We start from the raw sequence: 13559 nt of genomic DNA, 5'->3' as shown, positions 1-13559 counted from the left end.
TCTAGCTCATAGAAGCAGAGTGGAATGGTGGTTGTCAGGGGCTGGGAGTGGGAGAAATGGGGAGAGGTTAGTCAAATGGTACCAACTTTCACTTATAAGATGAGTAAGTCCTCGGGATCCAAGACACAGCATGCGCCTATAGTCAATAATACTATATTATATACCTGAAATTTCCTAAGAAAGTAAATTGTAAGTGTTCTCACCACACATACATACAAGGTAGCCATGTTAGATGATGAATGTGTTAACTCGACCATAGTACTCTTTTCACAATGTATATGTATTCCAAATCATAACATTCTACACCTTAAATATATACTATTTTATTTGTAGATTGTATTCAGTAGTGCTGGGAAAAGAAAGATCTTTAACACCCCAAGATTAGGAAAATATAAACAAAAAGGGCAGTTCAACAAAGACTTTATATGCAACTGTTTAGGACCCTGAAATGTATTAAAATTTTACTTCACTCCTTCAACACTTACAGTTTATTTATAAAGTATTTTTAAGTCAATATGGTTATCAGTCATAAATAGTGTCTTTAAAATGAGAAAATAAAGGCTAGCCTAGATTTTATTTTTGAAACTTTAAGGAGCTAAAAGCATGGAATAATTCCTCATGGTGAAAAAGATGGGCTCAGTTTTGAAAGGTCAAGGATTTACTTTCCAACTTAATTTCCACCGGCATTTTCACTGACGAGCACCACTCTCAGCAGGCACTGGTATTTTCTTATTGTGAGAGAACAATGATTGTCCTGCCTCAGATTTAACCTTTGTTATTTCTCCAAGTCCTGCCATCTGCTCTTACACAAAAAAAGCACTGCACAAAATGAAGAAATTAATGAATGCTACCCGCTGTATACAGAATAACCAGGTAACTTAATTAACAAAGCAGGGTTTCCCATGCTTTTTGCCTAGTGAAATGCACTCCGCAGAGAGCAGAAGTGTGAGTAGAGGATGGAGTCAGGTGGGTCTGGGTTCAATTGTAACCTCTGCCACACAGTGGGTAGCTGATCCAAGCCCGAGTGCCAATCTTTGTGCTTTTAAAATGGGGACAAGAATAACTATTCTATGAGTTAAGAGGAATGGGGTAATATCCATAAACTGGCCAGTATAATCCTTGGCAATTAGCAGGTGGCATATTCTACTCTGTCTTCCTAACTGTCTCAAGACCTTTACTGCCTTTATAAAACTTTTTTTCTTTTTAGCAAAAATTGAGCTTTTTGTAGTTTTTATAATCATGCACTAAAAAAACCTTGCAAATGACTATAACAAATATTAAATTCTGAAATGTTTCATGTAAAACCACTTCTCCTTTGTATGGATAAATGAAGTGCTTTTGTTATGAGGAACTGCTGAAATAGATTTTTGGCTAAAAACATGGCAATGCTATATTTAGAGAAACATTTGGCTAATACAAATAGTTAAATGTGTTTCTTTTACAGAGAGATGCTTCATGTCAGTCAACATATGCGGTTTACGGGCAATGACAGTGGAAGCCATATGTAGAATATATACTGTATATTTTCAGTCCTACTAACACAGCAAAGTATAATCTGCTTAGTATCACAACATGCAGGGGCGCCTGGGTGGCTCCATCAGTTAAGCCTCTGCCTTTGGCGGAGGTCGTGACCTCGGGTTTCTGGGATGCAGTCCAGCATTGGACTCCTTGCTCAGCAGGGAGCCTGCTTCTCCCTCTGCCTCTGCTCCTCCCCCTGCTTGTGTTTGCTTTCCCAAATAAGTAAGTAAATAAAATCTTAGGGAAAAAAAAAAGTTTAGCACCATGCACCACGTATTCAATACATACTTCCTGCAAATGGTAAAGTACTCATGATAAAGACTTCGAAGACATCAGCCGTGTGTATCACATAAGTGATCGCATTTTTTGGACAGTAAGATAATACTTAAATTGTGGCAATAAATCCTTTCTGCCCCTCACCTTGTGTTCTGGTTTTGAAAAGTTCCATGCCATTAAAAAGAGAGAAAGAGAGAGAGCTGAACTAGCAAGAAACTGACCATACTGACAGAACAAGGTGTTTTAGTTGGAATAACATGTTCTTTACAGTGTTGTCGAGGAATCTGAATCTATTTCATGCCCACTCTGGTATTCAGTTGAGTGATAAATACTTAGTACTGCTGGTATCAGTGAATCCGAGCTGCTCTAACACTAGAATGATAGTTAGCTGGGACGGTAGATTTCCCCAGGTTCACACTGGCCGAGAGTTAACTTCTGGTTCTACGTTAGGACTAAATAGGTCTGTCAGTGAAAGCAACAGATCTTGGAACACTGATGAACGTGAGGGATCTTCTTCACATAAAAATGCACATGGTGGGGGGCGCCTGGGTGGCTCAGTGGGTTAAACCACTGCCTTCGGCTCAGGTCAGGATCTCAGGGTCCTGGGATCAAGCCCCGCATCGGGCTCTCTGCTCAGTGGGGAGCCTGCTTCCTCCTGCCTCTCTGCCTACTTGTGATCTCTCTCTCTCTGTCAAATAAATAAGTAAAATCTTAAAAAAAAATGCACATGGGCACATGCGCAATTATGGGTGTGGTTTCAGAAGACTCAAGGACCCACTGAATCCCACCCAGGAACCTCAAGCTGAGAACCCTGCAGCTTGGTAAGAGATGTAACTTTGGAGAGGAGGGTGGAATTCTTACAGCAGGTGAGAGAGTAAGGCCTCTGTCTGGCTTACATCGATTATTCTGGATAAGGGTTAAATAACCTCAAGATCTTCACAAGTATTAAAGGTTATAGGGAAGTAATGGCTCATTAGAAACCATTTCCAGAACAAAAACAAATGGGCTTTATCAACAGTAGGGATTTATATTTTAGACAGGGAACTTCTGGGTTAGAGTCATTTATCACTAGTGTTTATAAAAATATGAAAGCCTGAGTCTTATACTCTTTTACTATGTGTAATCACCACTCTAAAGCAAATGTGGTAACCTTAGTCTATTTTTTTTTTCTTAAAGATTTTATTTATTCATTTGACAGAGACCACAAGTAGGCAGAGAGGAAGAGAGAGAGAGAGAGAGAGAGAGAGGAGGAAGCAGGCCCCCCACGGAGCAGAGAGCCCTATGCGGGGCTCCATCCCAGGACCCTGGGATCATGACCTGAGCTGAAGGCAGAGGCTTTAACCCACTGAGCCACCCAGGCACCCAACCTTAGTCTATTTATTAAAATTTTTCATGAAACTCTGCATTTGTTTTGTTATGATTAATTAATACAGTGGCTTCCAAATTGAGGGAGGCTTATTGAAATGCAAATTTTATTTATTTATTGAAATGCAAATTTTTAGATTCCATCACAGATATCGTGATGAGGTTGTTCTGGCATAGTGTCCAGAAATCTATATTTTAAGGAAATTATCCTATATCCTTCTTTACAGACAGTAGTAGTGGGTCCTGCTGTGATCCAGTTGCAATGGTATACGCGCAACAAGTATCCCAAATTTTCAGAACAAAGAGAATGTGTGTTGATAATGGACGAGAGGCAGTCAGCAGGGGAGGAGTCAAGAGACAAGTGATAAGATTAGGGGCTTTCAAGGTCATGGAACTTCCAAGAGACCGGATTAAGAGGCATTTGCTGAGACAACCTGCCCAAGACTTAGATCCCCAGAGCCCTGGCAGCTCACATGGTTCCAGGTGTGTGCGGTCCCAGTGTTCCTGTCAGAGAAGGACCCGCCGTGCGCTTGCTGCTCTCGGCTCCCCAACACACTTCCGGAGAAAATGACAGGTTCGGGGAGAGCCTCTGTTCTCATTAGCAAGGTGTACAGAAAATTCATAATACAAGGGAGAAAATCACACAAGAAAACCACAGGAAGCACTGGACTTCAATAAATCTGACGATATCAAATCCAAGGACACACGATAGAATTATAATAATATAAACATACATCGAGTGTTTATCATGCATTAGTTTTGGGGCTAAGCATTTACTATAATTATTTCACTTAATTGATTAACTCAGAAGAACCCTATGAGGTAGATATTTTTCTCCTCTGAGGAGAAAAGAGAAGGAAATGGAAGCTCAAAGAGTCCGAGTGGCAGGCTACAAGTTACGTAGTGGCTACGTGGCAGAGCCTGAATCTGAGGAAGCCCCGACTCCAGAGCCTGCTCCTAACTGGTGTCCGCATGTGTGGTGGAGAAGGAGAAGCCAGTGTCTGAGAGGAGCTGTGCCCCGTCCCACCAGCAGCACCGTCATCGTCGCCAACGTAAAGCAGGCACTGTAAGCCAGGCGCCAACCTTGTGCTCTCTCAGCATTACCTCAATTTCAGAACTACACAGGAGAGAAGTGCTGTTCTTACTCCATTTGACAGGTGAGGCACAGTGAGGCACAGGGAGGTGACTGGCCAGGGCCCTGAGGCTTGTAGGTGGCAGAGCTGGGGTGCACACCCCAGCTGGTTGCTGGATTTCGGAGTCCACGCTCTTATCCCTATTCCCGGAATATTTGTCTGTGAATAAATGACAGCAAGGTTTGATGACCTCCTCCTGCCCCCAGGGTCTCCACTTACTAAGGGGAAGATGCGCATCTTTGTATTCATAAGTTTACCCATTCTTTTTCTTGAATATAGTGTTTTTAAGAACTCATTGATTTGTCATGCCCTTACAATCCTTTCCAGATGATCTGCCGCTGTGCAAGAACTGTCGAATTCCTACATTGAGCACAGCCCCTTAACACAGTTTAAACTCTTCTGTAAGACACCCTTCTGAGACTCAGCACTGATTACATATTCAAGGAAAAAGTTTCCTGGACAGTCTGGGCAGACGAACTCATTTTACCGGAAGATGACCTTGTGTCATGCGGGTTAGCTGTGTTGCTTTCGTATTTTCCCGTACATGGGCTCCTGCATCCATGTTTCGGCAGACGTCAGGGAAGGTGGGGAGAAGGATGCTGCCAGGCAGGCAGAGGACTCAAGTGCCTGGAATGGCTTCTGATGGCAACTCCTGTCCTGCTGAGATGTGCCTCACACCCTGCTCCCTATTCCTGGACTTCTGCCGGAGAGTAGGCTGGTCACCGGCGGGTGGCTGAGGACACTATAACCAACAGCTCCTTGACCAAATATTCTGAGACTAGGATCCTTCAAAAAGCTTATTTTCACCAAATGCACTATATAATAATTCAATGCATGTCTTTATCTCACCACTCTACTGTGAATCAGCTTTGTGGGAGAAGGTCTGAGTCTATTTCCCTTCTGAACACAGAGAGACAGACTATGACAATACAATCACTTGCTCAAGCATAATGTTCCCTCTTAACCCTCTTGACTTATGGGCTACACCTCGGTGGTGTGGATCAGTTAACTGCAGTTGTCTCTCACCTGCATATCAAGTATGTTCCAAAGTTAGTTGGAGTTTCAGTTTTTACTGTGACTCCATGAGGTTTACCTTTCTTGCCCTATATTAAAAAGCACCCTATATGTATATGTATATATATATATATATATATATATATATATATATATATATATAAAAATTAGAGGCAGCTGGGTGGCTCAGTCAGTTGAGCATCTGCCTTCGGCTCAGGTCATGATCCCAGGGTCCTGGGGTCCAGTCCTGCCTTGGGCTCTCTGCTCAAGGGGAGTCTGCTTCTCCCTCTCCCTCTGTCACTGGCCCTACTTGTGATCTCTCTCTCTCTCTCTGTCAAATAAATAAATAAAATCTTTAAAAAAAAACTTAGTCATGCCCCTGATTCCCCCATATCATGCTCTATTTTTCCTTTTTCCCCCTACAGAATTTGTCAGCTTATACTATTTTCTTATAGTATTTTTCTTACTCATCATATTCAGTGTTTATTGTCTTTACCCCACTGGAATGTACACTCACAAGGGTGGGGATCTTTATTTTATTCATTGAAACACACTACACACGTAGTACATAGGTAGAAATTGATGAATGAACAGTGACTGAATGCTTTCTATTAAAATCAAATTTCGATCAAATCTGATTAGAAAGAAATCCATTATTTCTGGTTTTGGAATAAGAAGTACATTATTTAAGGTTTTTTCTTGTCTCAGAATTTGAAACGGGTAGGTAGAATGTAAAACCATCCATGCCTTACCTTGAAAGCCGTTTTTAAAATTGGCTCCACTGGGTAAGAGATCTGGTGTATATTCACTGTAGCCACCGACATAAAACTGACTGACGACATTGAGACCAACCAGTCTTCCCGGGGAGATGACGGATTTATTTTTATGATCATCTACCTTCAAAAGGAAAAGAATTCAAAAGGTATTAAAAAAGGAATTAGGGGCGCCTGGGTGGCTCAGTGGGTTAAAGCCTCTGCCTTCAGCTCGGGTCATGATCCCAGGGTCCTGGGATCGAGCCCCGCATGGGGCTCTCTGCTCAGCAGGGAGCCTGCTTCCTCCTCTCTCTCTGCCTGCCCCTCTGCCTACTTGTGATCTCTGTCAAATAAATAAATAAAATCTTAAAAAAAAAAAAAAAGGAATTAATTCCCCAGGGTGAACTGTTAAGATACTGTTTTATTTCCCATTAACTTGGCATGAAAAATTCACAGAGACCTGAATTTTGAAAAAAAAAAAAAAACAACAAAAAAACCCCCTCACCACTCTATTCTTTGCTTCTCTGCTGGTGTCTGTTACCATGGATATATTAATATAGCAGTCATGGTTTTGCATTTCAATCAAAATCACAGTTCTCCAAAGATCAGGAGCTAGCATCCCACTGGTCTCCCTCCATCTAGCCTTGGTCCCTCCCCTTCCTTTCTCAATACAGCCACCAGAGTCATTTATCAAAAAAAGTCAATTGACTGAGGTACCCAATCCCCCTTCTTAAGTTTTTCAGTAGTTCCCCATAGCTCTTGATAAAAATCTAACTTTCTGGGGATACCTGGGTGGCTCAGTTGGTTAAGCGTCTGCCTTCAGCTCAGATCATGATCCCAGAGTCCTGGGATCGAGACTCTGGGATGGAGCCCTGAGTCAGTCTCCCTGCTCAAGGGGGAGCCTTCTTTTCCCTCTCCCTTCCCCCGACTCATGGTCTTCCCTCTCTCTCAAATACATAAATAAAATCTTTTAAAAAAATTGAACTTCTTAGTGTGACGTCTAAGTCCTTTGATAATACAGACCTGGTCTACCAGTTAGCCACCTCTTTTGCTCCTCCCTACCTAAAAAGCCACACTGAACTACTCACGTTCTTCAAGTCCACACTGGCCACTGTTGTTGTTCTGAACTCCCATTTATTTGCAGTTATGCTCAAGCATCACCTTTTAGGGGGAGCATTTCCTGAGCCCTCTCTCTCACCTTTTCTACATTAGTCATCCCCCTTACTTGTCCCCATACCACCTAATTGCAAGCGTGCCTCTCATCCTCAGCTGTGGGTAGTTTCTGTGAACTGCATGGGGCAGGAAGCATGGGCCTGTTGCCTCTGGCCTCTACTGCACAGATCCGATGGCATATGGTAATGCTCAGCAAAGCTGTGGGACGGAAGAAGGGATGACATCTTACCTTCAGCCAGCCCATCTGGAAGAACCTCCCCAGACGGACGGTGTGGATGGCGAGGCTCAGATCGAGGGGATCACTGCTGATACTGGCTGTGCCCGATCCTAAGTTGTAAGTGTAAACCACACTGCCGTTGTGCAGACCCACGGCCAGGAAATCGTCGCCATTCAACCCTGGGATGAGAAGAAACGTGTGGGGCATGCTTGCTGAGAGAAAATCCAGGAGTCTAGTCAGCTTTGCTTCATCGTCTAGTTCTGAGGCACAGACCAGCATACAAGAAGTTATAATGGACATGCAGCCTCTCGTCCATGCTCAGGTATGTGTGCATCTGGGTATTGTTATTCACACACCCAGGAACTGTGTGAACACTAGAAGTTTTTCTTTGAAGCCGTGAGGGTTCTCGTCAACCCAGAAGCATGATCAATACCTAAAAAGTTGGGATTAAAATCTCATTTTTGTCTGAAGGAAATTCAGTGTGCACTGCACAACACATAGAACTTGATCATAGAGTTGAACTTCTCTGATAGATCAGAAGACTCAAAAGATTGAGATAACTGAGTTTCAGCTTTGAAATTCTATGATTTGAAGTTTTAAGAATGTTATTTCCATAATTGCTCGGGATATGCTATGATTGTTCTATTATAAAAGCTCTTGACCATACCTCTATGACCACTTAAATGTGGGTTGTTTCTGTGTTCCCTATTCTCATTCTCCCTCCATTAATTCAGGACCACTCATGGACAACAGTGAATTGCAAGACCCAGAACATTCAGGATACAGCTGATACAGACCCACGGAGAAAGGGGAAGGTGGCTGGGAAAGAACCAGCATCAGACATGAGGGGAGGGTCCTGGCAGTATGCCTGGTGCCATTAGAAAGATTGGAGATGGTCAACGGTGTCATTCCCAGCAGGTAGGCAGAGCACCCACAGGTCAGAGTTTCTTGAGTTAAGTGGAGACAAGAGACCTGTCCACAGGGAAGAAGGACCTAAATATATCATCCAGTTTCTGAAAGATGTGGTTGTGGACCTTAATACTGAAGTTTTCAGGTAGGAAACTAAGGCAAGGATTTCTGGTCAGAGGAAGAATAGGAGGCCTGATAGAAGTAAGAAGTTTCATCAGGAGGCAAAAAGTAGAAGTGACTCCTTGGACATGGACAAAGTTTGTTGTGAATGTGCACAATATCCTTTTCCTAGACTTTTATGGGCAATCTTATGTTCTCCCTCGGCTTCTGTTGTTAGGCTAAGCAAGGTAAAGGAGAGAAAGATCTGAAGGTTTCTAGATAGTGTAGAGAGGTGGGCTTCCAAAGGCACTGGAAAATGGAAGACAGATATGTAGAGATACTTGAATCTGCCTGTGATTTTCTAATGGGCCTGCCATGGGCCCTGAGCTGGGTTGTTTTGGAAGCTGCTTAGGTGAGTGTGACATGCAGCCAGGGTTGAGGCACTGTGTTACGCACCATCCATGTTGGGAACTCATAACAAATCTCGTTCTCTCTCAGGTGATCTCTTCCCCCTCTGTAGTGGTGGAGCAGCTTAGGTGGGTTATACACTTAAAATAGGAAGAATTCCCCGAGAAAACAGATTCAGGAAGGCAGTTTGGCAGAAAGGAGAAAAACCATTAGAAATTGAAGTCTTTTAGACAGTGGTTGGACTTTAGAAGCCAAAGGGAGATAGGGCCGAAGAAAGAATTGTAAGAGCCTCTTCCGTGGGCTGTGAATGGGGATCTTTTTAAAGGCGTTCTAGTGGGCATCTACATGGTCTTTTCAATTGTTCAGACTGTTGGAACGGAGATGGTATTCTGCCAGTGGAACTGGTGGTAGGAGAGCAATTTATGTGAGACATATCCTTATCTCCTTTCCTCTTGCCATTCCTCCTCCTTCTTCAAGTCATCAAAAGCCTGTGTCATGCCAAGAACAACATAATCCTCAAGGTTCTCCAGCCTGGCTGAGAGGAGATGGGAAGTTTGTCTCAAGAGCCACAGGGTTCAGAGGAAGAGCAGCAGTGGGGGCAGTCATGATGACAGGGTGGGAAGGACAGTTAGGAAAATCCAAAAGAAAGTGATTTTTGAGTTGGTTTCTGAGCTAACCCACAAAGCGACAAATGAGAAGTTAGCAGGTAGATGAGGAAAGGGGAGGTTCTGAAGAGGGCTGGTCAAAGCAGAGGGAGTAACACCGCAGTAGAGGCGGTGGAGACGAAATGCTTCCAGGACTGCTGGGGGCTGGGCATGGCTGGCATTTAGTGTCTGTGGCAGAAGGAGCCATATCCTTAAGGCTTAGTCTACTGCAATGAATGAGATGCTCAGGAGCCATGAAAGGATTCTGAATGGGAGAATTATAGAAGTTTTAGATTTTATTTACTTATTTTTAAATTTCTATTTATTTATTTTTTAGAGAGAGATTGAAAGAGAGAGAGAAGGGAGGAGGGGCAGGTGGAGAGAGAGAGAATCTTAAGCAATCTTTCCAGCCAGCACGGAGCCTGACGCGGGCTCGATCTCACAGCCCTGATCATGACCCAAGCCAAATCAAGAGTTGGACACTTAACTGAGTGAGCCACCCAGGTGCCCCTAGTCTTAGATTTTAGAAGACTCTCAGAGCATTATTGGGGGCAGAATGGAGGCAGATTTGGAATCTCCCTGGAAGATGGTTCCTGTGACTCAAGAGAAGAGGTTAAGGTCCAAATCAAGGTAGAGGCAGAGGGGATAGAGGAAAGAGGAGGATCGTTTGTGTGTGATCTGGAAGGAAAACCTGAGAGGACAGATCAGTCTGGAGGAATGAGTTGAGGGAGAGGAAGAGCTGAAGGGGTTCCAAAGAGTATGGTTTAAAGAAAAAGGTGGAATGACTGGGTCAGTTATGGAGACAGAAGCCTTGGCAAGGGGCAGGGTGGGGAGAGAGGCTGACGTCAGTTCAGGATACTCCTGCCTGAAGACCTGTCCCAGAACACAGAAGTAGGGATGCACAATAAGCAGATCCAGGGAGCTAATCAAACTGCCAAGCAGATGATCACTTCTTATTAACAAACCACGGGTCCACCTGAGTAGTGTTCCTTTTCTCTGCCACACCTTCTTGTCTGGACTTTTCCTCAGTGGTAACCCCTGACCATGAGGGATGGAAGAGATAAGAGAAAGGAAAGCTGTGAACTACCAGAGCCGGTGCCTGGAAGGTGAACGTTACTTCACGGAGTTGGAAGTGCTATAGGAAGAGCTTGTCAAAAATAGATTCTAGATTGATCTTACACCACCTGTGTGAGAATCTCTGAAGCGAGGGCCTGGAAATCTATATATTTTAACAGCATCCCCAACCTGACTAAAATTAATAACTCTAGGAGGGCGAGGGCACATGACCATCTGTCACCCAGGGCTTCATGTTCGGAAGGGCCTCATGCTTCGTTTAATGCTCTGTTTTTATGGGTTTTGGTTTTTTTTTAAGATTTTATTTATTTACTTGACAGAGATCACAAGTAGGCAGAGAGGCAGGCAGAGAGAGAGAGGGCGGAGCAGGCTCCCCGCTGAGCAGAGAGCCCTATGCGGGGCTCGATCCCAGGACCCTGGGATCATGACCTGAGCTGAAGGCAGAGGCTTAACCCACTGAGCCACCCAGGCGCCCCGGTTTAATGCTCTGTTGTCACTTTTTGAATTTCTCCGAACTGTAAGTTGAAGGTGAAGTCCATGGGACAACAGAGCATGACAGAGAACAGGGGCAATACATACATACAAATGCATGTCTGTTCTTTCTTGCCACCCCACTCACAGGTGGTGTTTGTGACTAGAATCCCTCTAGTACTGCGAGTTTGCTGAGACTCCAACTGAGCACAACGTAAGTGTGTTGCGTGTGAAGATTGCGTAGGTGTGGTGCTGACCACCCTGAGAGGCTATGCTTTCCGCTTGAACCATAAACTTCCTTCTGGCGCGGAAAGGCTATGGTGAGCTCAGAAAGCTGGAAGATGGAGGAGGCTTAGCATTCCTTTCTTACTGTCATTACTTCTCTCCACTGGCTAATCACTTACACTGAAAGTGGAGACCTCGAGGGAAGGGAAAGAGAGGGAAGTCCGCAGACACCTTTCTTTTCAGTCCTTCCTTACCCCACAGTGAGCTGAGGGGAGAGAGTGCTGATAGAATGTGGGTGTATCAAGGAGTGAAATGAAGACAGTTGACTTAATTTTGTGCAGCAGCTCTCGTGTTCTGGTAAGAAAGAAGTACCCAAGCAGGTACACGCTATAAAATACCAATTGTGTAGTTTTGGTGATTCTGCATATGGGCTAAATGCTCTGATATCTGCATTTTTAAACTGGCATCTCATGATATAAAAATGAATGATAAAAGTCATGTTAATAATTTAATATTTTACTTAACGTGGACTGACATAAATAGCAATTAAAAGACACCATAAAAGTGGAGAGACCACCGAAGGAAAGAAGTGCTTTCAATACTTTTGATGGCATTTTTTTCTTTGCTTTCTGAACAAGAAACCCTGAATTTTCATTTTCCGATGGGCCCCACAATCATGGAGCCGTGCCTGAGGGGGCTCTTTGTTGCCTTCATACAACAAACTGGGAGGGAAGAGCAATGAAAATGAGAGTGATCTGTGCATCCGAGGCTGTTGGGAGGCTCTGTAGGTAGGTGAGATGCTGAGACTTGTGGAGGCATATTTGCCTCAGGGTTTGTTGGGTGATGCTGAGGCACATGAGTGCCTGGTAAAGGTCACCTAGCTGCTGGGGTCAGAGCCTGCCTCTGAAGTCAGCCTCATGTCACAGCCTGTGCTCCTAGCCACTGTCCCTGTAGCAGAGCAAGAGAAGCTTGTGTCAGCCAGAGCTGTGCAAACTCCTGCCACCACCAACACTTCCTGAAGGTTCCTTGCTGAGGAGTAAGGGGAGTGATGACATCTCTTAGGAGTTTTCTAGGGATTAAGTGATGTTTAATATCTAGGTATCATCACAGTGCCAACCTAGCACCTGGTAGGTTCTCAATAGATGCAATTTTTTTTCTTCCCCCCTTGACTATGGCCTTACCTTAGCTTTGAGTATCTTGTTGTCTTCTCCTGCTTCATTAATACAAAGGCTGGGAAGCAGATATTCCTGACCTGCAAGCTGGAGCACGCATCTGCTTCCAGTTAACCTTTGGGGTCAGGGACAGCTGTGAAATTTCTCATTTTTCTTCTCAAAGCCATAGCCCTGATTGCTTCAGAGTGTTAGTCTGATCTAAGTAAAATATTTTGGAGGCCAACCATGGAGGTGAAGTGAAGTGACTTGAAGGTATGGTCTTTTAGCATCCATTTATATGTCTTATGTCACTTTTCTGTAATTTACTGAAGTGAAAATTTCTTGCCTTAAAGCACACAGTAATATGAACAATGCCATATTTCAAACAATCACCCTAATTGCATCCTCAGATTTAAGTGTTTGTTCATAACATTGTTCTGTGAGTAGCTTTGAGAAATATATGGGCAATTTCTATTTTTACATTTGTCAAGTCACAAAGTTAGAGATGATATTGGGCATTTATACTGTTAGAGATTTTTAGTGTTTGACACAGTGAGTTTTTTCATGAAAAGAACTGGAACTAAGCTCACTTGGCATGCAGAACACAAAGCCACAGCGAATCTTAATGAAACCAGGCTTAGGAAGAAGATTTTCGGACAAAGCAAGGAATATTTGTTGGATATTACTTAGGAGCTGGTGCTAAGAAGGAAGGATTTAGCAAGATTATGTTGTGCAAGTGGTAAAGAGGGAGGAAGGAAACAATAGGAGATGACTTTGGATGAATAGTAGTTAAGAATAACAAGATCCGGGAAGTGAATAAAAATCCCTTTAGGATGTACAGAAAAAAAAAAAGAAACCAACACAAAACCCAAACAAACTTGGGCTCTCATTGGCTAGAAAGAAGAGTCTTACTCAGTTCTACAAATATTGTTACACAGAGAGCTTTGAAGTGGGTGTGTGGTGGTGAACCATATTTAGCGTTGTAACAACTCATAATGATTCTTACAGATCTCATAGGGGAAGATGATGAGATGCTGTGGTCAGAAAAGCATCCGGCTTCATAATGAACAGAACAGTGGCTTAGCAACAGAAGCAAGGACTCAGTCTAAGGGAAGAGGGGTATGGTGGCC

At 43.6% G+C, this 13559-nt stretch overlaps 1 protein-coding gene across 1 annotated transcript in view; it reads right to left on the bottom strand.

Moving 5' to 3' along the window:
• Positions 1 to 13559, bottom strand: part of LOC111152227 (eyes shut homolog (Drosophila)) — a 1631332-nt gene that overhangs the window by 44093 nt on the left and 1573680 nt on the right. The window contains 2 exon segments of the mRNA XM_022510634.1: positions 6059 to 6203; positions 7461 to 7627. Of these exon segments, the coding sequence (XP_022366342.1) occupies positions 6059 to 6203; positions 7461 to 7627 (312 nt within the window).

This window comes from Enhydra lutris, unplaced genomic scaffold, assembly GCF_002288905.1.
Source record: "Enhydra lutris kenyoni isolate GAN:26980312 unplaced genomic scaffold, ASM228890v2 scaffoldscaffold28, whole genome shotgun sequence".
In the NCBI taxonomy this organism is placed as follows: Eukaryota; Metazoa; Chordata; class Mammalia; order Carnivora; family Mustelidae; genus Enhydra; species Enhydra lutris.
Note: the sequence above shows the minus strand (reverse complement) of the source record. Positions and strands in the feature narration are given on the sequence as shown.